The 26,545-nt window shown below is 44.8% G+C and overlaps 1 protein-coding gene across 1 annotated transcript; it reads right to left on the bottom strand.

Moving 5' to 3' along the window:
- Positions 1-7,164: 7,164 nt before the first annotated feature.
- On the bottom strand, positions 7,165-25,696 carry LOC126210433 (cuticle protein 79-like). Its single transcript, XM_049939666.1, has 4 exons — positions 25,653-25,696; positions 13,635-14,036; positions 11,845-11,940; positions 7,165-7,315 (listed from the first exon to the last, which is right to left on the bottom strand). Exons 1-3 carry the CDS (start codon positions 25,665-25,667, stop codon positions 11,857-11,859), a joined length of 501 nt encoding a protein of 166 aa, XP_049795623.1. The 5' UTR covers positions 25,668-25,696; the 3' UTR covers positions 7,165-7,315; positions 11,845-11,856.
- Positions 25,697-26,545: the final 849 nt, after the last annotated feature.

The raw sequence follows: 26,545 nt of genomic DNA, 5'->3' as shown, positions 1-26,545 counted from the left end.
ACAGAAGATATTGCGTCTGCAGGGACTTATCCCTTGCACGCTCCCCGTGAGATCCACATTCCGAACATGTCCACACCACTACATTCGTAGTGCGCCTAATAGATGTTTGCCCATCACACTCATTACTCGTGACAGATTAATCTACCAAGTCCCGTACGACTTCGGGCATAGCGTCAGCGATCGCACAAGAAGGTCAATGGCCGGGAAGCCATATTTTAACTATATATGACGCTATTATCTGTTCCAGAATGTAGTGGTGGGGACATAGGAGGTCCCGGATTCGAGTCCCGGTTGGGGCACACATTTTCAACATGTCCCCAATGAAGTACATCAACGCCTGTTTGCAGCTAGGGTGTCCATTTAATTATCATTTCATTTCTAGCAAAGCTGCATGGTCATCCACAGTAACTGGTCTTTCTGGAACAGATACTACCGTCATATACACTCCTGGAAATGGAAAAAAGAACACATTGACACCGGTGTGTCAGACCCACCATACTTGCTCCGGACACTGCAAGAGGGCTGTACAAGCAATGATCACACGCACGGCACAGCGGACACACCAGGAACCGCGGTGTTGGCCGTCGAATGGCGCTAGCTGCGCAGCATTTGTGCACCGCCGCCGTCAGTGTCAGCCAGTTTGCCGTGGCATACGGAGCTCCATCGCAATCTTTAACACTGGTAGCATGCCGCGACAGCGTGGACGTGAACCGTATGTGCAGTTCACGGACTTTGAGCGAGGGCGTATAGTGGGCATGCGGGAGGCCAGGTGGACGTACCGCCGAATTGCTCAACACGTGGGGCGTGAGGTCTCCACAGTACATCGATGTTGTCGCCAGTGGTCGGCGGAAGGTGCACGTGCCCGTCGACCTGGGACCGGACCGCAGCGATGTACGGATGCACGCCAAGACCGTAGGATCCTACGCAGTGCCGTAGGGGACCGCACCGCCACTTCCCAGCAAATTAGGGACACTGTTGCTCCTGGGGTATCGGCGAGGACCATTCGCAACCGTCTCCATGAAGCTGGGCTACGGTCCCGCACACCGTTAGGCCGTCTTCCGCTCACGCCCCAACATCGTGCAGCCCGCCTCCAGTGGTGTCGCGACAGGCGTGAATGGAGGGACGAATGGAGACGTGTCGTCTTCAGCGATGAGAGTCGCTTCTGCCTTGGTGCCAATGATGGTCGTATGCGTGTTTGGCGCCGTGCAGGTGAGCGCCACAATCAGGACTGCATACGACCGAGGCACACAGGGCCAACACCCGGCATCATGGCGTGGGGAGCGATCTCCTACACTGGCCGTACACCACTGGTGATCGTCGAGGGGACACTGAATAGTGCACGGTACGTCTCACGCGGTCTGCACGTCCAGCACGAACGCTGGTCCAACTGAGGCGCCAGGTGGAAATGGCATGGCAAGCCGTTCCACAGGACTACATCCAGCATCTCTACGATCGTCTCCATGGGAGAATAGCAGCCTGCATTGCTGCGAAAGGTGGATATACACTGTACTAGTGCCGACATTGTGCATGCTCTGTAGCCTGTGTCTATGTGCCTGTGGTTCTGTCAGTGTGATCATGTGATGTATCTGACCCCAGGAATGTGTCAATAAAGTTTCCCCTTCCTGGGACAATGAATTCACGGTGTTCTTATTTCAATTTCCAGTGTGTATAATATTTCCGTCTGCTACTTGAGTAACTCTTTAGTCCTACTCGATCATGTTTGCTACTTCGCCTGAGACCACGAACTGGGCAGAGCACTTCCATGTGTGGCTCTATATTGACCTCCGTGCGAGGGTCCTGCTGTGCTGAGAAAGAGGGCGTGGCTGCTTCAGCGTCTCCCTGTCGTCATCGCGAATTGCAGTGTGACATCATTAAAGTAGTGTAGTCTGACACCGCGAGCTTTGGACGACACCACAGTGACTTTGTCATCAGAGTGAGCTGCCTTGAATTTCTTCTGTTTCTGGTGATTAGCGGTGGCGCCACTCTGGTGACTGCCTTTAGGCTTCCAGATGAAAGTGAAGCACCAAAGCTCCATCCTGTAACGAAACGCCTCTCCAATGGTCTCAAACTCCTCCGACAGCTCGGATGAAATGTGATCTGTTGTGGGCTCTCTTGAGGCTCATCTGGACCACACTTTCGAACATCGAAGCCTCTATCATAGCACATGTGTTTCCAATGTTCCCTGACTGTAGAACTGTGATGCACCAGTCTGCATGAGTAACGATATGTACGCGATTTAGTGGCAGTGGCTGTGACAGAACTTCCCAAAGAGGCTGATCGTGGAGCTCAGTTCCTATACTCACTGATGATTTAATTCTCTGTACTCATCGCCCAACACTTCTCCTGTCAACTGCATCATTACCATATACAACACACGAACGTTTATGGATATTCATACTGATTTGTTTTACCGCAACCAAGAATCCAATTGAAGCGCGTTGCTTGTAACGAGTGTCTTGCTTGGGCGCCATTTTCATCGTTACATCTCTACCATCCGTCTAAACTATCCAAAACTTCGCATACGTGCGAAAGAAAACACAAATTTGAATCACGTCAATGGACGTTTTCCTATATACACTACTGAGCGAGGTGGCGCAGTGGTTAGACACTGGACTCGCATTCGGGAGGACGACGGTTCAATCCCGCGTCCGGCCATCGTGATTTAGGTTTTTCGTGATTTCCCTAAATCGCTCCAGGCAAATGCCGTGATGGTTCCTTTGAAAGGGCGCGGCCGACATCCTTCCCCATCCTGCGCTAATCCGATGAGACCGATGACCTCGCTGTCTCGTCTCCTTCCCCAAACAACACAACCCCAACCCTATATACACTGACGGAAAAAAAATCATAAAACCAAGGAGTTGTGCAACATAAATGAAAGCTGGTAGGCGCGTTGCTACATTTCTATTGAGATGTGGTGCCATTCGGAAAAAAAGGCTATTGCTAGTAGTGCCAGTATGAGCACGTAGATCAAATTTGCTTTAAATGCACACACTGTAACGGTCGTGGGCGTTAGTTACCTTTGAGACTGCACGTGGTGAATCGATGTTAGTCACGAATACCTTTAAGGCGACGAAGTCGCCGTTGGCCACTGCGTCTTCCTTGGTGAAAGGCAGTGCTTGAAATCTGATGCTATACGCACGCTCTTGACTCTGTGGATCTCGGAATATTGAATTCCCCAACGATTTTAGAAATGGAATGTCCCATTCGCCTAGTTGCAACTACCATTCCGCATGCAAAGTATTTTAACTCCCTTAGTGTGCCCGTGATCACGTTTGAAGTCTTTTCGCGTGAATCACAAATGACAGTTGCGCTAATGCACTGCCCTTTCATACAGTTTCTACGCGGTGCTGCTGTTGCCATCTTTATATGTGCATTTAGCTATCCCGGGACTTCCGAGGAGATCAGTTTGGGTCGAGAGAAGTATAAGCGATGCAACATTGACCATAAGTTTTGCCCTAGAGCTTGGTTTGAATATTTAGAGAAATACTTTCACACTGTAGACTGTATTACATTCTCTCTGAGGTAGCAGGGATAAAACACACGGAGCATAAGCTTATCATCAATATGTACAAAAACTGAACTGCAGTTAGAAGTATCAAAAGGACACGACAGAGGAGCAGTAATTGAAGAATTTGTGGTGTCACCGCCAGACACCACACTTGCTAGGTGGTAGCCTTTAAATCGGCCGCGGTCCATTAGTATACGCCGGACCCGCGTGTCGCCACTGTCAGTGATAGAAGACCGAGCGCCACCATACGGCAGGTCTAGAGAGACTTACTAGCACTCGCCCCAGTTGTACAGCCGACGTTCATAGCTACAGTTCACTGACAACTACGCTCTCATTTGCCGAGACGATAGTTAGCATAGCCCTCAGCTACAATTGCTACGACCTAGCAAGGCGCCATAATCCTTTGCTATATATATTGTGGTTATAACATGTATCATCAAGAGCGATGTTCTACAAATGTGGATTAAAGTTAAGTATTCCAGAAGCTACGTACTTTTCTTTATAGCATTCATTACGTATCCTGTTTCAGACCTCACGCCTGCCTGCGTGAGTTTAAGCGCGTGCCTTTCGGCTTCCTCTCATTGTGTCTAGGCTGTCTTGTCTAGACACAACAGAATTAGTTGTAGCCTGTCCTCTGTTTATTGAATTTGTTCGTTGAGGAAATTGTTAAGGACACCAAAGACAAATTTGAAATGAAAATTAAAGTACAGGGAGAATTAATAAAAGTGATAAGGTTTGCTCATGACATTGTAATTGTGTCGGAAAGAGCAAAGGAGAAGGGAGATGAAGTGAACGAAATGGATAGTGTCTTGAAGAGAGATTACAAGGCGATGACGAAGACCAGCAGGCTGACTGAAGTGGATGTTGGATTCAGTAGCTACTGCTAAGTGAAGAACCTGGCGCAGTATAGACCCGTGTGGAACGCTGCAGTCGCCGGTCTGAGGAGCGCAGCAACAACACCACTCATATTGCCGTTGCCAGTGTTTACTGAACAGGAGTCTCTAGAACGGATGGCGTTGACCTGAAGAAAAGCTTTGGGAATAAATTGAAAACTTTCTTAATTATGTCCAAATATTTTTCTATGTGTATAGTGAACTCCATTCTCAGCCCCTGACAAGTTTAGTAATGCGTGAAAAACGTCATTTTTTTATCCTGGTGCAGGTAGCTATGCACATAACTATAGTTATAGAATTGCAGCGGATTATTAATGACAAATTTCCTCAGCAAATACACTACTGGCCATTAAAATTGCTACACCCCGAAGATGACGTGCTACAGACGCGAAATTTAACCGACAGGAAGAAAATCCTGTGATTAGCTTTTCAGAGCATTCAGACAAGGTTGGCGCCGGTGGCGACACCTACAACGTGCTGACATGAGGAAAGTTTACAAACAGCTGTTGACCGGCGTTGCCTGGTGAAACGTTGTTGTGATGCCTCGTGTAAGGAGGAGAAATGCGTATCATCACGTTTCCGACTTTGATAAAGGTCAGATTGCAGCTTATCGCGATTGCGGTTTATCGTATCGCGACATTGCTGCTCGCGTTGGTCGAGATCCAATGACTGGTGGCAGAATATGGAATCGGTGGGTTCAGGAGGGTAATACGGAACGCCGTGCTGGATCCCAACGGCCTCGTATCACTAGCAGTCGAGATGACAGGCATCTTATCCGCATGGCTGTAAGGGATCGTGCAGCCACGTCTCGATCCATCAGTCAACAGATGGAGACGTTTGCAACACAACAACCATCTGCACGAACAGTTCGCCGACGTTTGCAGCAGCATGGACTATCAGCTCGGAGACCGTGGCCTGCGGTTACCCTTGACGCTGCATCACAGACAGGAGCGTTACAATGGTGTACTCAAAGGCGAACCGAAGTGCACGAATGGCAAAACGTCATTTTTTCGGACGAATCCAGGTTCTGTGTAGAGCATCATGACGGTCGCATCCGTGTTTGGCGACATCACGGTGAACGCACATTGGAAGCGTGTATTCGTCATCGCCATACTTGAGTATCACCCGGCGTCGTGGTATGGGGTACCCTTGGTTACACGTCTCGGTCACCTCTTGTTCGCATTGACGGCACTTTGAACAGTGGACGTTACATTTCAGATGTGTTACGACCCGTGGCTCTACACTTCATTCGATCCCTGCGAAACCCTACATTTCAGCAGTATAATGCACGACCGCATGTTGCAGGTCCTGTACGGGCCGTTCTGGATACAGAAAATGTTCGTCTGCTGCCCTGGCCAGCACATTCTCCAGATCTCTCACCAGTTGAATACGTGTGGTCAATGGTGACCGAGCAACTGGCTCGTCACAATACGCCAGTCACCACTCTTGATGAACTGTGGTATCGTGTTGAAGCTGCATGGGCAGCTGTACCTGTACACGCCATCCAAGCTCTGTTTGACTCAATGCCCAGGCGTATCAAGGCCGTTATTACGGCCAGAGGTGGTTGTTCTGGGTACAGATTTCGCAGGATCTATGCACCCAAATTGCGTGAAAATGTAATCACATGTCAGTTCTAGTATAATAGATTTGTCCAATGAATACCCGTTTATCATCTGCATTTCTTCTTGGTGTAGCAATTTTAATGGTCAGTAGTGTATATACACTGTAAATGTTCATTTAGCAAGACTAACTCTTTGAAGATGCACGTACTAGATAACTATGGATGAACAATACGTGTTATTTTCATGGTTCACTTTTGTACAGTCAGTTCTTGTTTCGTATGTTTTGTGTTATCCTTCAATCCATTCCAACGAAAGTTTTTGTTGTCAGTTTACTGTGCTTTCATAATCGTTTATGAAATGACAAGTGAAGTAAGATTATTATTTTGTAGCAATAAAAATATCAAGTTTTGTTTCTCTTCTGTTCATCAATCTTTCTACAGGCATTTCGTAAGTAGTGGTTAACCATTAACCCCCAATACCACAAAGACTGATTCCTTAAAGAATCGAACCCCCATGTATAATGCAACTTTGAACTTCTACGTTACAGACGAGTATAGTCTCCGTAATTTGAGCTCCATTTTACGAAAAACAAATTTCTCACTTCCTGAACTATGTGTTCCACAATGATGCCACTTTGCTATACATTTGCATCCTATGGATGCTATCTGGAAAATATGTTGCAAGTTGACTGAGGAGTAAATAAGTCATGAATTGGTACATCATGTCTGATGCTACAGTTTTACTGCATTAACGTTGAAAATGTGGTAAGCGATAAACTTTTTCCCCCATTGTTTTGTATTCCAGTGCTCGAGAGGCAAAGTTTGGAAAAGGTTCGAAATTACGTTTAAAAGTTGTTGCAAGTCGTTCTGTGCTCTCATTCTTAAATATGGGATGAGTACAGCCTGGGTAATTTGCACACAGTTAGGATGTCTCACTACATACACACAGTTTATCGCTTTTATGCTTGAGTTATTGTGATGAACAGACTATGACATGATTTTACGTTTTTAACTGCGGTTAATGATTCTATGAAATATCGTAAAACATATTTTTAGTGTCCCTGGAAGCCCTTAAATAGACATATGCAAGTGAGAATGGGTAACCATTTTAGCTGGTTGGCAATAGAGATTAGTGTACGGTTACAAATCCAAGGCTCTAAGTTGGGACGAAATAAATAAAGCGTCATTTATATTCACTCAGTATTTTTTTTTTATTTTATTATGTAGATCGACGAAGCAGTACATCTTATGCGTTGATTGTGGGACGTATGAGGTGAAATTACGAAGACTGGCGAGCGTGGATTGATGTCTGTGATGTCGGTTGTTAAGATGAAGGGGCAGTTGAGTTTCCATCTGCAACAAGAAAGAGCATAAGTGAGTTTGTAAATTTAAAAAAATAGTGTGATTTTTTAACTGTAGCTTTTGAATAAGAGTAACTACTATACGTGGGGTGTACGGCAAATACTTTTACAACATTTGGAGGCGAATTACTCAGTCTTCAGTCTAAAAGCAGAAGAATATTTTGCAGAGAGGACAGAATAGGAATTACGATTTTTTTTTGCTACCGAAAATTAATTGGAACATTCCTCTTTAATGTAAACTTTGAATTATTGTTCTACTCGCCCTAGAAGTGGAGTTATTACCATTTTTCCCCACTCCTGCAAAGGAAATGGGCGTCCGCTAAATGCATCTAACACCCTCTCGTGACTTCCTGGCGAACTGCTTGGGATTTTCTCGGCCTGTTACGCATACAGAGACTGTGCAAGGGTTGGCTACATTGTTTTCTGTGACAAATGAAGCGCTAAGAGCGCGGAACATCGTCTCTTTGCTGTTTACCGTTTCGAATTAGTTCAGTGTTGCGCCTGTTGTTGGTAGTATTATACTTCTTGTGTAAAGCGTTGTTCTGGTTACGATGCCACGTTTTAGTAACCGTGTATATAAGAAGAGGAAGAACGTAGGGAAAAGAAAATTAACACTAATACCAAGTTGCGATACTACAATTACTGAAACAGTGCGTTCTTCTGCTAAGCAACACATGGCCGGCTATAGCCCTGTGACATTTTCTAGCAAATACTACCTTGGGGATGGTGACTCCAAAGGTTTGAAGACTATAGTGGAACTGAAACCATATGGAAATGAATTTGTAGTTGAAAAGTTGGAATGCAAAAGCGTATGGGTGCACGGCTTAGAAGGCTCAAACAAACTTTGGGTTCGAGTAAGCTCAGTGATGGAAAGACAATAGGAGGGAGGGGCAGGCTAACTGATGTGGTGATTGAATGTCTACAGAGATACTATGGGTATGCTATAAGGCAAAATACTAGTAATGTTAGTGACATGCGAAAAGCAGTGTCGGCATTGTTCCTTTGTACTGCCTCTTCCAATGAATACCCTCAACACAGCCTGTTCCCAAAAGATTCCTGGTGCAAATATAATGCAAAAAAGGACTATGATCACAAACATGGTTTGCCAGCAGCTGTGATAAATGCAATACAACCAATTTTTCGTGACTTAGCACAGCCAGAATTGTTACACAAATGTCTACACGGAAAGATGCAGAATCCTAATGAGAGCGTAAACAATTTGATTTGGAAAGTGATTCCTAAATGGGTGTTTGTAAGCATAAAAACACTGCACTTTGGCATTTATGATGCAATAGCAACTTACAACCAAGGGAACAGTGTGAAGTGTGAAGTTCTGAAGGCATTAGGATTTACAGCTGGGGTGAACACTTTACGAGCACTAAGAAATATTGACAGAGAAAGGATAAGAGGAGCAGAAAGAAGAGAAAGGCATATGAAGTATGATGGAACAACAGGCCAGAAAAGAAGACAGAAGAGGAAGTTTTTGGAGAATGAAGAAGAAGACCATGATAATCAATCCTATAGTGCAGGAATGTATTGAGAAACTTTGATAGCCATTTCCCGTAAATTAGAATTTTTCGAATATAAGGAACATTTTCTCAAAATCCACTCAAGCTAGAGAGAAGAAATTTTTCTACAGCACTCCTAGTGGTCAGACTTACATTGTAACACAGCCATTTGGCAATATGTTCAGTAGTTTCATTTCAATTTAATTATAAAGCAATTATTTGTAAAAAAATTTGGGTCATTAATAAAAAAAATAATTGGAACGAAACTAGAAAAGATACTCCAAAACCTCTGTCATAACTGCAATACTAAACCACTCTATATGGTAGTTTATTCATAAATGTTCCTCAAACTTAGTGATTTTAACATGGGCAGCATAGACACCTCCGGCTCCCCTTAAAACATTGTATTGCGTTTTGCAGTACAGACATATGGAGTGAAAACCACAGTTGCAAAATCGGCTTTCCTGCACGCAGCTGTCACTCTGAACTTTGATCCTACTACAGGGTCTTTCCTTTTAATGCCAGCACTTCATCTTCTATGTACAGATTAACAGTAGGGGCGAAATACTGGCCCGTGTTTATACTATTTATAATGTAAGCACCTCTTGGTCTTTCAGCCATATTTTTCCCTTTTGATTCATTTACATGCCATATATTAAACTTCTTTTCGTGTAGCTGAGACGTATCTTCCTGAGAATTTTAAATATATTACACAATTTTACGTCGCCAGACGCTTGTACTAGATCGACAAAGCGTATGAATGTGTGGTGATTCTTGTTAAGTCTTGCTTCCGTTATGTAACCATCACCTTTCCTAAAGCCGAACTGATAGTCGTTTAACAAATCCCAAATTTTATTTTCCATTATTCTGTCTCCTGTCAGTAACTTCGATGCATGAGAATTTTTCTCTGATTGTGTGATAGCGGGTGGAAATTAAGCCAGAACATGCTGATTTGCTTCGCCAATAGCGTTTAAACGAGGTAATCCTAGTTGAAGTGAGAAAATTTGTCAATTTTACAATCCATGGTTGCCATTATAACCACATACCCGCACGCAATCTTATACTGGACTAGTCTTCGGCGGAACGTTAATGCACAGTAGGCCCACACCAGTGTGTTGCTTGCTTTTTCTCTGCGTCTAACAGTCTTTTAGCAAGCAAATGACTTATTTTACTACCTGACGTTTGCTGCATGGTTGTAACTGCACCACGATATGGATTAAGTCTTTCAGCACTCACTACGCATTTTGCGTCTTTGCGTCCGCACTTCAATATATGACTTGCTGCCAAGGCAAAAATACAGATTAATGGCTTTCTTGAGCAATGCATACTTGAATGTACTAACCTACATTAAAGACATACTACTTGTAATAAAGTAAATACTGATGTATCGTTGGTCTGTAGGCTGCCCTCAATCATCAATAGAAGTGTCTGTAATTATACACCCAACACCTGCATATACTTCGCAAGTCACTGTGGAGCGTGGAGTAAGTGGTGGGAAGATTTACCACCGTTCTTTGCTGTTGCAGTCACGTTCTGAGGAGAGCAAAAAATGACTATCTACATGCTTCTGTGCGTCCCCTAACCTCATTTATCCTATTTTTGTGGTCTCTAAACGAAGTATACAATGGCGCCACCAAAATATTAGTGCAGACTTCTTCGAATACACCTTCTCTACATTTTCCCACCAAAGATTCGCAAGGTCTTCATTGTTTTTCCTCCAAGGATCAACATTTGAATTCCTCGAGCATATCTATCACACTTTTGTGTGGGGTACATCGACCTATGGTGATCATTGCAGTTATGATTGCAACAGGTTTTCTTTTCGTGCCTGCTGTCATATCAGGCTTGATATTATGCCTGTATCAATCAGTAGACATCCCAGCCTGAAATACCTCCAATAGCACACTCTGCTGCACTAGATATTTTGGTCAACAAATAAAATGAGTGGAGTGGGGGAGGATGTTATGCACAACTAATGTAGAGTTAAGACTAAGATACAATGTAAATATTTCAGAACTAACGAAAAGGGAATACAATCAGAACATATTTATTTTGCAAACAAAGCTGCAAATTCAACTAAAGAACTAGGTATAACAATTACGGACAGCTTAAATTGGAAGGAACACATAGAAAATGTTGTGGGAGCCTAACCAAAGACTGCGTTTTATTCGCACGACACTTGGAAAATGTAACAGATCTACTAAAGAGACTGCCTACACTACGCTTGTCCGTCCTCTTTTAGAATACTGCTGCGCGGTATGGGATCCTTACCAGATAGGACTGACGGAGTACATCGAAAAGTTCAAAGAAAGGCAGCACGTTTTGTATTATCGCGAAATATGAGACTGTCACAGGAATGATACAGGATTTGGACTGGACATCATTGAAAGAAAGACGTTTTTCGTTGCGACGGAATCCCCTCACGAAATTCCAATCACCAACTTTCTCCTTCGAATGCGAAAATATTTTGTTGACACAGACCTACATAGGGAGGAACGATCACCACGATAAAATAAGGGATATCAGTGCTCGTACAGAAGGATACAGATGTTCGCTCTTTCCGCGCGCTATACGAGATTGGAATAATAGAGAACTGTGAAGGTGGTTCGATGAACCCTCTTCCAGGCACTTAAATGTGATTTTCAAGTATCTATGTAGATATAGGTGTAGATGTAGTGACTTAACAGACTCTTTCAAAACGGGATTTATTGCAACACTGTATAAGTGCGTATCCAAAAGACGCAAAAATCAAACAGGTTGACGAATTCGTCTAGCAGTAGCGTAGGTGATCAGTTTGGCAACAGTCTCTTAGTTTTTTGTAGCCCAGGACAGTGGCTAGAGTGCAAGAGATGGCGTTGGTTGGGTGGGAAACCTGCGACGATCAGAAGACATATGCAGACTGAATGACCTATCGAGACACGGATGTTGGACTATTGAGGAGTAGTTGGTGAAGTAGGATGTAGTAAGCTGAATGAACCGTCGTGATGGACTGTTGAAGGGCAGTCTCTCTTACCAGAGGTGGTGTTCAGTGCAGCAGCGACTTGTAGCCCAGGCCGATGGCTGGAGCTGCGGCAATGGCGGGCACCGCCGTCTTGATCACCGCCGGTGTCTGCAACAATACGACATGTTATGAGCTCCGTGTGATGGGTTAGCGCGCTTGCATTGGTGGGATACGTTATGGATTGTGGCTGGTGTCCAGTTTAAAAACGAGGTGTATCCACTGGTCGGGTTACGTATGTTTATATCTACGTGCACATTTAGAAGTAGCGGCTCTGACTAGTCATGAACAACATTCTTGCTCCCGGCTTCAGTCACAGACACTTCTTGATTGTACAGAAATCACCTACAATGGTGGTCAAAGACTGCTCATGTAGGTTACTCTCGTTCTGCTAGCGGCATAGTAGACGTCAGCAGAAGTGTCGCAGTCGGTTCCCTAAATCTGATCAAGAGGATTTTATGAAGGCAGTGTCGTATTTCACGCTCGGTGAGAACACCTGTTCATTGGATGTGCTGTAAAGATGATGATGATGATAAGAGTTTTAGGGCGCACAACAACGAGGTTATCAGCGCCCGTTCCCAAAAGAAATGTTGACGAGTGCAGCCAAGATATGTTAAACAAGGATCAATTCAGAGTCGATCTTTGCGAGAATTGGAAATGTTCAAATTGCAAGCTTGGACACAGCACATCAAAACAGCTAGATAAAACTAAAAATAAAATAGCAGTACAAAACACTGAACACTTACTAATAATGGGTGACCAATCCACTTTACAGCACATTAAGATCTCAGTCCCAATATTTTGGGAAGAAGTCCAGACATCACACAAAAACGTAAAACTCCAGCGACACTCGCCTCGTTATTAGTTAAAACAGAGGGCAGGTGTGGTGGGAAACTGAAATCTTCCCTCAAACCCGCATATAAAACACACTCAGTTAAAATATGTCGTATCGACAGCTGTGTCCCACATGTCTGACATGTTGGTGGCTCCTCACGACGTAACAGAAAACCATTTGTCAATGGACAATGTCGTACTCGAAGCCGTGTAAGGGCTACTTCCTCAGCTCGTCGTTGTCGGTAGGAGGTGAGCCACGGTCGGACAGAATCCTTCACCGCTCGCAACTTATTATCCCTCACGTCCAGCCACTGAGCCTCCCACCTACGCATGACCTTCCGAGTCACGAATGATGTTATGGAGACTCAGCCACCTGATAAGAATTCCAAACACTAGAGCTGTGTTCTGTTTGCGTTACAGATCTACTGGACTTTTGGAGAGCTGACTCGAAAATCTGTCGTCCATTTCTCTTCTACTCATGTGCCGTTGGTGTTCCATTTCATATCCCTCGTTAGTATTGTCCCTACATAACTAGATAATATAATGGGCTCCAGATATTTGGAACAGGTGTTGTTACTGGATAGTATCAGGTCTCATCGAGAGCTCTGGGAGCTAGTAATGTCAAATGTATTAGGACGCTGTAAAATGCTTCTGGATTGTACACTACGTTATCTAAATGCAGCCAAGAAGATTTTTTTTATTACATTGGCTCTCGTCACAACAGTGTATCTCATTTGAAATCCTCGTTTGTCCTACTTATTCAGTCAACGTTTCCTTTAACTCCATTGCTTTGTGCACACAGCGACACATAACCCCATTTGTGGAGCTGGTGACCCATAGGAAGCGGGTAGAGGGAAAAATAATTACTTTACGAGGCATGAAATATTGCCTACTACAGCATCAATAGATGTTCGTGACAGAGACCAAGCAATGTTGGGGAAGTTGACTGAAGACTGAAACTGATCACGCACCTGCTCGTGGATGACCTGGGGAGGTCCCTGGACCAGCTGCGCAGGGGGCTGGATGAGGCGGGTCTGCACGATGGGGGGAGGCTGGATCACCTGCCTCTGCAGCACTGGAGGCGGCTGCACCAGCTGCGTCGGTCCGGGCACCACGCGGGTGCGCACCACAGTGGCTGGAGCGGCGGCGATGCCGATGGCGGGGGCGGCGGCTATGGCGGGGGCGCCGAAGCTCAGGCCTCCAAAGCCGCCTCCCAAGCCGCCTCCGTAGCCACCACCGTAGCCGCCGAAGCCGCCTCCGTAACCTCCCAGGCCGGCAGAGAAGCCTCCCAGGTAGCCTGGGGCGGCCTTCGCCTTGGCTTCAGGCTCTGGGACTGGGCCGCACTGGGCTGCAGCCACCAGGGCGACGGTCAGCTGCCATCAGGACATCACAGTGTAAACACCTACGTAGCAGGCAGACATCTGAGAAAATACAAGTTTTCTACCACGGATTGGGACAATAGTCAACTGTTGTGGTTCGGACAGGGGTCCATTTTGGCAACTCGTGATCTACAGCTACATCTACGTACATTCTCTGCAAACCGGTATGAAGTGCATGGCAGAGGGTGTAGATACGTAGACATCACAAGCGTTAGCTATAGCTGAGGCTTCTGCATTTGCTGAACAAGGATCTGTACCTCTGTCTCCTAAATGCGGCCTTATCTTTCATCAAACCACAGTGACAAAGTACTGCCCTTCTAGATCAAAACAAGACAGGCACTGAGTTCTTCCTGAATATGAATACTTTGAGCATACAAATTGGATTCATTACCTGACATTATTTTGCTCTTGAGCAGTCTTCCATGATGAATCAGGACAGTATTTTGTAAGCAGTCATCTTTGTACCAGGTGTACCGGTATGAAATGAGTGATAAGATACAAATGTGTCTATAGGGAACATTTGTTGTGAACGAGCCTTAATTTTTGTTTGTTTGCTTGGTATGACATCTGTCAAAGATATTTAGTATACATCAAGTCATGGAACAAACAACATCATGTGTTTTCATCGTGTTAACAATGTCGAATTTTGTACCAGAAACTGATGATTTCCGGAAAGCATTAATTTTTTGTTTTCATTTGAAAAAGAGTGCTGCAGAGTCGTATCGAATGCTTGTCGAGGCATATGGTGATCGTGCTCTATCAGAAGCAACATGCAAAAGTTGGTTTCAACGGTTCAGAAATAATGATTTTGATGTAAGAAATGAAGAAAGTGGAAGACCACCAAAAAAGTTCGAAGACGCCGAATTGCTAGCAATATCGGATGAAGATGATACTTTGAGTCACAAGCAAATGGCAGCAATGCTAAATGTTTCACATCAAACGATTTCTGACCGTTTGAAAGCTATGGGAAAGATCCAAAAGAGTGGAAAATGGATGCCACATGAATTGAATGAAAGACAGATGGAAAACTGAAAAACCATTTGTCAAATATTGCCTCAAAGATATGAAAGAAAATCAATTTTGCATCGAATTGTTACTGGCGATGAAAAATGGATTTATTTTAAGAATCCTAAACGGGAAAAATCATTGGTTAATCCGGGACAACCATCAACATCGACTGCAAAACCAGATCGATTCGGCAAGAAGACAATGCTCTGTGTTTGGTGGGATCAGAAAGTTGTGGTGTATCATGAGCTTCTAAAACCCGGTGAAACTGTGAATACTAATCGCTACAGACAACAAATGATCAATTTGAACTATCCGAAAAAAGACCAGAATGGGCCAGAAGACATGGCAAAGTAATTTTTTTACACGACAATGCACCTGCACACAAAGCAAAACTGGTTCAGGATACAATCAAAACACTTGGCTGGGAGCTGCTACCCCACCCGCCGTATTCACCAGACTTGGCCCCTTCCGACTACCATTTGTTTTCATCAATGGGACACGCATTGGCTGAGGAACACTTCGATTCCTACGAAGAAGTCGAAAATTGGGTGTCTGCTTTGCTTCAAGAGACGAACATTTCTATTGGCGTGGTGTCCACAAATTGCCAGAAAGGTGGTCAAAATGTATAGAAATCAATGGTCAGTACTTTCAATAAAATATTTTTAATTTTCATTTCAAAATTTGTGTTTCATTTTCACAAAAAAACGCTCATTTCATACCGGTACATCTGGTACACTATAATTTTTCCAGAATCTCACCAATGAACCGAATTCCTCCATTGCTTAACCTACGTCTGAGCCTACACATATTGTTACTGCCAGATATTTGTGTGACATGACCGATTCTAGTTGTGAGTCACTGATATTACAGTCTTAAGATTCAACGTTTTTTGTTTTGTAAAGCGCACAGTTTTACATTTGTGGCACTGTGAACATGGCGCTGATATTCGTTCCGCATTTAAACTGTAGTATCGTCCAGAGATCACGTTGCCACACCACACTCGGCAAGGCATATCAATAACACATACGTTAGCAAGGCCTCGCTGAATCCACAACGACATATTGGAGGCACTCCTGAAGACCACGCCTACCTCTCAGCAGCGCCCTCACGCTGAGGTCAATATAGTGCCGAGGATGCAAGTCTCAATACTTCATCTACAGCAGTGAACGTCCTCATGTAGGACAGTGACAGCTGTCACAGTTTCAGATGAACTTGTACTGTCGTAAAAGTTGAACAGTTTATTACTTTGTGCTGCAAGTGATGCTTTCATACTTGTAAACTGTACATTACTCTGTGGCAAAACAAGTGCGTCATAAGTTAAGTAAGTCTTTTAATCGTTAATAAACTGAACTTATGTTTCATATGTTCTAGTCAGAGCAATCAAAGAACCCACAGTTACAGCTCGACGAAAATAGTTTCATCTGCTAACAACAGAAATACACCAATATCTCACTGCATTTTCGTATTGTTATTTTTTCAGATACATATTCGTTACTGATAACGAAATCGTCTGCAAAAAGTACAAGGTACAATTAATATTGTTAGTCAAATCATGAACGGGAAAGGTCACAAGACACTTTCAAGGGCTACTAGTGAAGTTGCTTCTTTCATTCACTGTCCATCCAAGATGTTGCGTCCTCCCTATCAAGACGGGTGATAACAGAAACACTTAATGCACGACCCTTCTGTGATCTCCAGTGAAATGTGAGGTACTGTGCTGATTTATTGGATGAATTTGTATCAGTCTTCTCTGTTTTTCCACCGCCAAGTCAGACGCTCTGCCTTAAACGCAGAACGTGTACGCCACTGGTTCACAACGGAATTGTATCACAGTCTGAGATTATCAGAAGCAGACAAGCTATCCAGCCATAAATATGTTTTACTTTAGATTGCCTTTCCAGTTTCTTGGAGGCAGTCTTCACGATTTAATCACATTGGTTATTGTTGCAAACAGCGCAATGACTCACGTTGTTAGACTCTAGGGTCACATATCAAAGGTCACAATTTTGAACAGCATTGCATGTACGTTTCGTTCGAGCCTCGTTGATGCGTTGACATCTGGTGAAGCATCAGCTGATGTTGAGCGCCAGTATGCTTTATGTTTCTGGTTAACGATGCGCTAATTGTGTCTTGCGAGGTACAATGGGTTCTGTTTTCGACCTCTCCAAATCAAAAAAATCAGCTATCAAGAACTGAACCTTTACGTTGGTATCCAGCTGTGTTGGTGACAACTGAGGCGGGCAACATCCTGCTGTGGCGATGAAGGTGAGAGCACCACTTCCCACCATCTACGAGGTCACTGGAAATACGAGGTCAGTGGAAACAGCTCAGTTGGATCGTACATCCGAGTCCGAGGTCGCTAACGCTAGTTTGACCCTGACATAGGTGGTTACAGAGGTGGCCGTAAAAGAAGTTGAACTCATTACCAGAGAAGAGGTGGTGGCTTTTATTTCACGACTATTAGTTACCGCGGGTGTCCCATCTGTATCCAAAGTATTTCGGCAAAGATGTGTGGAGTGAAAGGATGACACATACTGTTCAGAGTGGTCTATCGAGCAATAATGTCTTCGGAAGACATTGATTCTGATTTAACGCTTCTCCTTACATTCCGTACAACTCTACGTGATGAAGCAAAGTGTGAGGATCGATGTTGTGCAGGCAGCAGAGGACTGTAAGCAGGATATTTTGATTTAAGTAAACAGTGGTTGGAAAAGAGCATTTAAGGCAGTAGTACGGAATACTGAGTGAGCGAAGCGACTGAAGCGCTAACGTTTCGTAACAGACAAATGGCTGCCGCATTCAAGTTGTTGTCGCTAAGTCGAAAAACAATGCACTGTCATCCGTGAAGCGTCCATCATTACCAAAGTTCGTAATTGGTTGACGAGAATTCCTCATTATAGACATCTGCAGACGTACACGGTGTCCCAAAAAAGTGTGTCCCGTATTCTCACAGGGGAAAGTACTGCTGTAAGCTAAATAAAAGACTTAGCAACATATGCTGGGAAACAAATGCTCGGCTTGACAAAAAAAAAAAAAAAAAAATGTGAAGCCCCCCAGAAGGGAAGGAGGAAATAAATTTGAGGGGTTGAGAGGTTATGTGATGCTGTTTCAGCGGTAACAAAATCGAGTCAGATTAAAAAAATGGGTTGGCATATGAGTCCACTTATCAATATGACGTTACGCCCCCTCTGGCGAGGATGCATGTAATGATTCGCTTGAGAAGGGTGTCATAAAGGCGTTGTATCCTCTCCAGAGTCGACCCACAAACGTTGTAACAGTCCCTTCGTAACCAGACTCTAGCACTGGGCATGGGAACCTCTGAGCTGGTCCCACACATGAACTACTGGGGACTGATCTAGAGATCTTACTAGTCACGGTAGCACTTCACCATCACGAGGACAGTTCTCAGAGACACTTGCCGTTTGTGTACCTCTGAGCTGAAAAGTGGCGCCGCAACGACTGTCACATCAGAGGTAACTCGTGAGGCCGCCGTGCACATTTCCCTCAGTCACAACGGACCATGCCCTCAAGTCAAACCCAATGGCACCTAAAACCATTATGCCTGATGCAACACTACTATGACTCTCCAAAACACTGGCACATCTCTCCAGTTCGCCACCACACTCCCACACTATGCTCATATGGGGCAGTATAGATCTGCAGTTCGTCAATGAACTCAATGGGCCACCATTCGTCAGCAGTCCACACTTTCTGATCACGGCACCATTCCTGATGCAGCCGTTTGAATGGTCTGTAAAGTCCTAATCCGACAGCTGCTGGTCACCGACGATTGGTTGAGTATGAAACAGGATGTTGTATCGAGTCCATTGCTTATTCCCTGGCGCGGATTTGAGGGTTTGTGATGTGCTTTGTGCACGATACGGCGGTTCTTTCTTGCCGTGGTCAATCGAATCCTCGACAGCGAGTATGTCTGCCCTCACGTTTCCATGCAGTCCAGCGTCTGGCCACTCTCACATCCGAAGGTGCCACAAATCTGGAGACTGCATGGTTCAACTAACCAGCCAAATGGAGAACCACAATACAGCCTCTTTAAAACACTGCCAGATGCTGATTACGATGTCTCACACGACTGTGTATCATTTCATGCCATTCACAATGATCACGCAATATATAACGTAGCTCATGTACCTCAGACACCCTACCAGGCCTTGGCAGGAAAGCTGAACACGAGTAGCACTAACACACTCTGAAGGCCGTTCTTCCTGTCACAGAAAATTGTAATTGTAATCATTTGCATACCCGCCGATGTTGTGTACATTGACGAAGAAGATACAGTGAATTCTCCTCTGTGTCTTCACTTGTGAGACAGCGAATATATAAAGGGTCTTTTTACCCGACTCGAGGTTAGTAGTCAGCTGTTGCAGGTTGTCTTTCTGATGATGTCCATTGCACATTTCTTATTGATTCTGTTTGTCTTTGTGCTAAGTCCTCCGACTATAGTTGTTGTCTGGCGTAGCACTAACAACCGCCTTACACACAAAGCAATTGGTTCTTTTTATTTTATTTAATTATCATCAGTCTTGTGACAGCTTTCATGGGGCCCGCCACGAATTCCTCTCCTGTGCCATTTTTTCTTCTCAGAGTAACAGGTGCAGTCTACGTCCTCACTTTGCTGAACTCATTCTTGTCTTTCTCCACAGTATTTACCCTCTACAGCTTCCTGATGTTTTAATAGATGCCCTATCATCCTGTCTCGTCTTATAATCAGTGAATCTGCAGAGAATGTCCTCATTCCTTACCTTACCAGCCCACGTAGCTTTCAACAGTCGTCTGTAGCACCACATCTCAAATTCATCGATTCCCTTCCGTCCTCATTTTCGCAAAGCAACCGCGTTTCACTACCGTACAATGCTGTGCTTCAGATGTACATTCTCAGAAATTTCTCCCTCAAATTAAGATGTATGCTTGATACTAGTAGACTTCTCTTAGCCATAAATGCCCTTTTATGGCTTCCTTGCTCCGTGCGTCATAGATTATTTTGCTGCCTAGGTAGGGGACTTCCTTAACTACAACTGCTTCATGATCACCAGTCTTTACGATAAGTTTCTCGCTGTTCTCATTTCTACTGTTTCTTATTACTATCGTCTTTCTTTCGTTTACTGTCAGTCCATATTCCGTACTCATTAGATTGTTCATTCAACAGATTCTGTAGCTGTTCTTCAGTTTGACTGAGGATAGTAACATCATCAGCGAGTCTTACCACTGATGTTCCTTCATCTTGAATATCAATCGCACTCTTGAACCTTTATTTTATTTGCGACATTGCTACTTCGATGTGTATATTGAAGCGTAGAGGCGAAAGACTACATACATGTCTTACACCCTTTTTTATCCGAGCAATTTGTTCTTGCTCTTCCAGTCTTATTGCTCCCTGTTGGTTCTTAAACATATTGTATGTTGCCAGTATTTCCCTATACCTTACCTCTATTTTTCTCAGCGATGGGAACATTTTGCGTATTTTACCTTGCCGATCGCTTTTTTGAGGTCGACGGATAGTATGAACGCGTCCTGGTTTTTCTTCATTGTTGGTGCCACTATGAACCGCAATGTCAGAACAGCTTCTCTTTCCTAAAGCCAAACTCATCGTCATCCAACAGATTCTCAGTTTTCTTTTCCATTCTTCTGTATATTATCCTTTTCATGAACTTGGATGTACGATCTGTTAAGCTGACTCTGTCATAATTCTCCCACGTGTCGGATCTTACTGTCATCAGAACCGCGTGGCTGATGTCTGATGGTATATCGCCAGTCTCATACATTGTACATATCATCGCGAATAGACACATTGTTGGCAGTTCCCGTCCCACGATTTTAGAAATTCCGATGAAACGTTATCCATCCGTTCTACCTTATTTGATCTTAAGCCGTCCAAAGCTCTTTCATATTCTAAACCTGGAGCCTCTGTTTCTTCTATGTCGACTCCTGTTTCTTCTTCCATCACGTCATCGGACCTCGTCATAGAGGCCAATTCGTACGAATCGTTTTGGGGTCGTGCTGACACCAGAACGTGGTATGAGATTACGCCGGGTGCTCACAATGTAAGTCAAGATACGAAATACTGGTGTTCCGTGCGGGAGATGGCAGGTACGGTGTTCTACTGTTGTTCAGCCAACGGCGTTGATCACCAGGCACGTGTTGCATACGTTTCGTACGGCAGTAGCTAATGCACACGCTTAATGTGTGGCGCATTAGTCGTGAAGGTTCAGCAGCGTGGCCTCCCCCTTCACCTGACCGCAATTCCCGCCATCAGCCAAGCCGTCAAGCTAGCATCTGGTATCACCCCTGGCTGATTTCTCCTTTTTTGCACTGGAAACATCATAAATAATTGTCGCTTATAGGCGTCGTATGAGGCGAGGTGGATGTGGAAGACGTACAGCGGTTGAGTCTGGCCTCATTCGGGCAGTACGAGAGCCGAGTTACTTCAGTCTACTTCACGGCGGCCGCTCTTAAATAACTGTCAAGCAGGAGCAGAGAAACCGCGTGGGTGAGACCAGTTCGCATGTGAGCTGCTCATGAACAGTAATAACTCCGGTGGGATATCTGAGACCAGATGCGATCGGCTGGCAGCCGGTAAAACGCTCCCCTTTCTGGGCAGCTGGTCGGATGTGTAAAGAGCTAGGCGGTCTGTCTGTTGCAACGAACGGCTGACCAAGGCGGTGCACGCAGCCTGGAGTCTCGTGTTCGACACCATAGCGCCGGAGAGAGAGATCGCACGTGTCTGGCACGCGTATGGCTGGATGGGGACGCCCTGGCCGCGGCACACAAGGGCGACACGAATTATTAGAAACTCAGACAAGGACAAGTTTTGAAAAACATCTAAATGATTTTATAGTTTATCAAAATATTCGCAATTAAAATCAATGCAATTTGGCATTGGGTGAAACCAGTCCATAAAGCCATGGTCCTATTATTCCTCAAACACTTCCCAGATCAGGTATTTACAATGCTATACTGCTTCATCTGATGAAAAAGTGAATCCAAGAATTTTATATTTTAATTTTTAGAAATAAAAAAAAATCAGGATGTGCTGTATGGTGCGAGGACAAGGATCTGACTATTATTGCACGCAAATATTCAGTTCCTAGTTTCGTTGTATGCGTTTGACGCATTGTCGTGATGGAAAATGGTATTTTTCCACGATATTTTTCATAATTTTGCGGTAAACAGACATTTGTGTAGCGATCGGCAGTAAAGATAGATCTATCTTCTAACGCTATTGCAGCAATGCGGCACCTTTCAGAAAAAAAACCTAGCCCCCATCTTCTTAAGTGCACTCCGAATCCGTCGGGCTGTTGCACCCTTAGATTTTGTTCGAAAGAGCCTTTAAGCGGACTGCCTTTTCTTTTCAACATTATCACCAGTCACGATTTTCCAAACCCAATTTGATGTTGTAATTAACTGCCACTGTCAGTTTGAAGTAGGGCTTCTTAAATATAGTGCTGCAGTCTTATTTTGGAAAACTTTTCATTTTCCAAGATTGAAGGAAGGATACAACTATTAGTACTTTCCACAAGTTACATTACCTTCTTTAGATGACACGACATCGGTTATTAAAGCGAGCCGCTTTGTCACAATCATATGACAACTTCAGTTTTTGACTGAGAACTGTAAGCAGGATTGCAACAAAGTGTGTCGCTTTACTGTCCGATTCAGACACTATTGTGTGATCTGAACATGGACATTTGTTGTGGTCGTTGTTGTGGTCTTCAGTCCAAATACTCGGCTTGATGGAGCTCTGCATGCTACTGTGTTCTGTGCCTCTTAATCTACGAGTAACTACTGTAACCCACAGCCTTCTGAATTTGCTTGACGTATTCATCTGTTGGTCCTCTTCTACGATTTTTACCCCCCACGCTTCCCTCCAGTACTATTTCTGATCCCTTGATGCCTCGGAATGTCTCCAACCAACCGATTCCTTCTTCTAGTCAGAGTGTGCCACTAATTTCTCTTCTCCCCAATTCTAGTCAGTATCTCCTCATTAGTTAAGTGATCTACACAACTAATCTTGAGAATTCTTCTGTGGCATTTCAAACGCTTCTGTTCAATTCTTGTCTAAACTGTGCCGTCCGAGTGGCCGAGCGGTTCTAGGCGCTTCAGTCTAGAACCGCGCGACCGGTACGGTCGTAGGTTCGAATCCTGCCTCGGGCATGGATGTGTGTGATGTCCTTAGGTTACTAAGGTTTAAGTAGTTCCACGTTCTAGGGGACTGATGACCTCAGAAGTTAATTTCCGTAGTGCTCAGAGCCGTTTGAACCATTTGAACCATCAATTCATTTCCTGGGCTCCATCATTACATAATGATGAGAATTAAATGTCTCGGGGAAAATTAATCATAACATCTATAATCTCTGTACGTGTGTAGTACCTTCCTGCCTTCGTTCACTTGTATGAGTTATGTGTTTTATGTACGCGTAAAGTATAGCAGCCGTTGCCACAGTTAATAAAATTCTTCTGGGTGGCTGGCCACATCGCCCATGTGTAAAATTCTTCGACGCTTCGGCCATTGCTTTTGCAAAAACACCCAGAGGGTGTTCAAAACGACAGAAAATTTACGCTTGGACGAAGCGGTCATATAATCGGAAGAACTGTATTGATAATTTATTTTAGTACAGCGAACCCTAGAAGTTGTCTCTAAAGCGTTGCCAGCGTTTCGTAGGACCTAGTTCCCTATTCCAATGCAAAAGTTTCCAATCAAGTGGCCAGTTAGTGATTGGGACGGATCCCGAATTCACTGTTACAGAACTACCGCCAGCCGGAGTGGCCGTGTGGTTCTAGGCGCTATAGTATGGAACCGAGCGACCGCTACGGTCGCAGGTTCGAATCCTGCCTCGGACATGGGTGTGTGTGATGTCCTTAGGTTAGTTAGGTTTAATTAGTTCTAAGTTCTAGGCGACTGATGATCTCAGAAGTTGTCCCATAGTGCTCAGAGCCGTTTGAACCATTTGAACCATCACTTCATTTCTTGGGCTTCCATCGTTACATAATGATGAGAAATAAATGTCTCGGGGAAAATTAATCATAACATCTATAATCTCTGTACGTGTGTAGTATCTTCCTGCCTTTGTTCACTTGTAACAGTTACGTGTTCTATGTACTTGTAGGGTATCGCAGTCATTGCCACAGTTAATAAACTTCTTCTCGGTGTGCGGCCACATCGTCCTTGTCTAAAATTGTCTGACGTTTCGGCCATTGCTTTTGCAAAATCCACCCAGAGGAAGGCCGTTGGCAACAGTGTCTAATACGACGGAAATTTTACACTTGGACGATGCGGTCATATAACCGGAAGAATTGTATCGATAATTTTTTTAGTACAGCAAGCCCGAGGAGTTGTCTCTATTAACGTTGCCATCGTTCCGTAGCAACCTAGTTCCCTATTCCAATGCAAAAGTTCCCAAACGAGTGGCCAGTTTGTGATTGGGACGGAACCGAATTCACTGTCACAGAACTACCAGACCGCTAGCTGGACGTGACTTCGTGTCAGAAGTGACCTGTCTGAGGACCACCCCGTATGCTCCCCACATTATCTTCAATTGTTCCTACAGTCTAAAAGTTTTAATATATCTCGTGTACATAGTTCCGTGTAGTCAGCGCGTGCACAACTTTCCCACTAGAGCGCGCCCCGCTAAGCACAACAGCGCAGGCGCAGCGCTCGTCCGTCTCCGCACTACGAGATGGCGCTGCCTTAGAGACGGACCAAATTCTGCTTCCGCCGATCCGCGTTTTAATATGTAATGCAGCCAATGAGATTTCCGCTAACGTAGAACCTCTTCTTCTCGCGGATCACACTCGCACAGTAATACATGAACGCGCGAGGTATTATAACGAGTGTACAGACCTCCGATTAGTCTGTAAAAGTCTGCATTTGTCTGCAACAGTCTGTACCAGTCTGCATTAGTCTGTGCCAATCTGTACGAGTTCTACATTTGTATATACCAGTATATAGTCAAGTTTCAGACTGCGCCTAATAAGATTACCATATTCCTGCACATGGCAATGAAGATAAATGTATAGTCACTTTTGGCAAGTATCAGAGACATATGTGAGGATAAGATGAACGTACCAATACCAAAGGAACTTGAGATTGTCCTGTAAATAGCATCCAGAACCAAGTTAAGTAATTTTTATGTGTGTGAAAATTAATCAAGTTCTGTTTAAAACTGGTCACCGTCCATCGGCTACTCTAGGCGTGCCAGTGGCATTTATATCGTCTGACCTAACGGCAGAAGATAAACACGCCACGATAAGACCACGCCGTCCGCGGTGGTCTCGCGGTTCTAGGCGCGCAGTCCGGAACCGCGTGACTGCTACGGTCGCAGGTTCGAATCCTGCCTCGGGCATGGATGTGTGTGATGTCCTTAGGTCAGTTAGGTTTAAGTAGTTGTAAGTTCTAGGGGACTGATGACCACAGCTGTTAAGTCCCATAGTGCTCAGAGCCATTTGAACCATTTGATAAGACCACGAGACATATTGCTGACACTCGCCTACTTCGTTAGAGCGACAAGTCAAATAATCTGATGGTGTGTGTACTGGAGGTCTTACAGTACGCACACCACAATATACTGCAGTGGCCCGTATACTCACTATGATGATCTTCATGGTCTCGGAGCTACACTGCTGTGCGAGGACGCGGTGGAACTGTTGCTCCAGCGGCCGGGTGGGCCCCGCTTTATAGCTGGAGAGACGGGGTGGCTCGTGCAGCCAGAGTCCCACCCCGCAGTCCCTGATTAGCATCGCGCTCTGGTCACGCCGCGCACCGCCCGCTCACACACCATCGGCGGCCGCGGCTTCGCTCGCCGCCACGCGGCCCTGCCCTACCCTACCTTGCCCTGGCCGTTCCTGTACGATCTCTCTCTCTCTCTCTCTCTATTTTCTCCTTTTTTTCCCGTCCCCTCGCAGTCGGCAGGGCTGCCTTACGCGTCTCTGGCCGGAGAAAGGAAAGCAGCAGCCGGCGCGACGAGCTATTGCGTTACGGCGCAGCGCTGCACTCGCCTAGCATTTCGTAATTGTCTCCGCGCGAAATACCGATCACCCATATCGCCGCTCATTCACTTCGCGGAAGGGAACAAGCTTACTCTAACGACACTCACCTGTCGCACACATGTACAGTCGTGGACAAAACGAGCGAGACCCCTCGCCTTTTCGTTATGCTGATCCGCACAGCTTTAAAGTCTGCTACACAGCATAACAGGCAAGGCGACGCACAGGGATTAAAATTGACTAACTATCCAAAGTTTGTCAGACTTTTCAATTATATGTAAGACTATACGAGGGTTGGAACTGAAATAGCGGCAACTCTTTATTTACAATCGATACAAAAGAGTTACATGTTTGCACTTGTTACTGTCCAAAGTAGTCACCAGTGTTGTGTGGAACCCGTTGCCGTCACTCGCTAATAACAGTATTTTGCTATCTCGATAAACATCCTGAATGATTGAAACTTCCTGGCAGATTAAAACTGTGTGCCCGACCGAGAC

Source organism: Schistocerca nitens, chromosome 10 (assembly GCF_023898315.1).
Source record: "Schistocerca nitens isolate TAMUIC-IGC-003100 chromosome 10, iqSchNite1.1, whole genome shotgun sequence".
Taxonomy (NCBI): domain Eukaryota; kingdom Metazoa; phylum Arthropoda; class Insecta; order Orthoptera; family Acrididae; genus Schistocerca; species Schistocerca nitens.
This window is presented reverse-complemented; position numbering and strand designations above follow the sequence as displayed.

Excerpts from the sequence above, each read along its gene's own strand:
- LOC126210433 (XM_049939666.1), bottom strand. Across the intron at positions 11,941-13,634 it reads CCCAGGTCATCCACGAGCAG|ACACCGGCGGTGATCAAGAC; the intron begins GTGCGTGATCAG and ends GTATTGTTGCAG.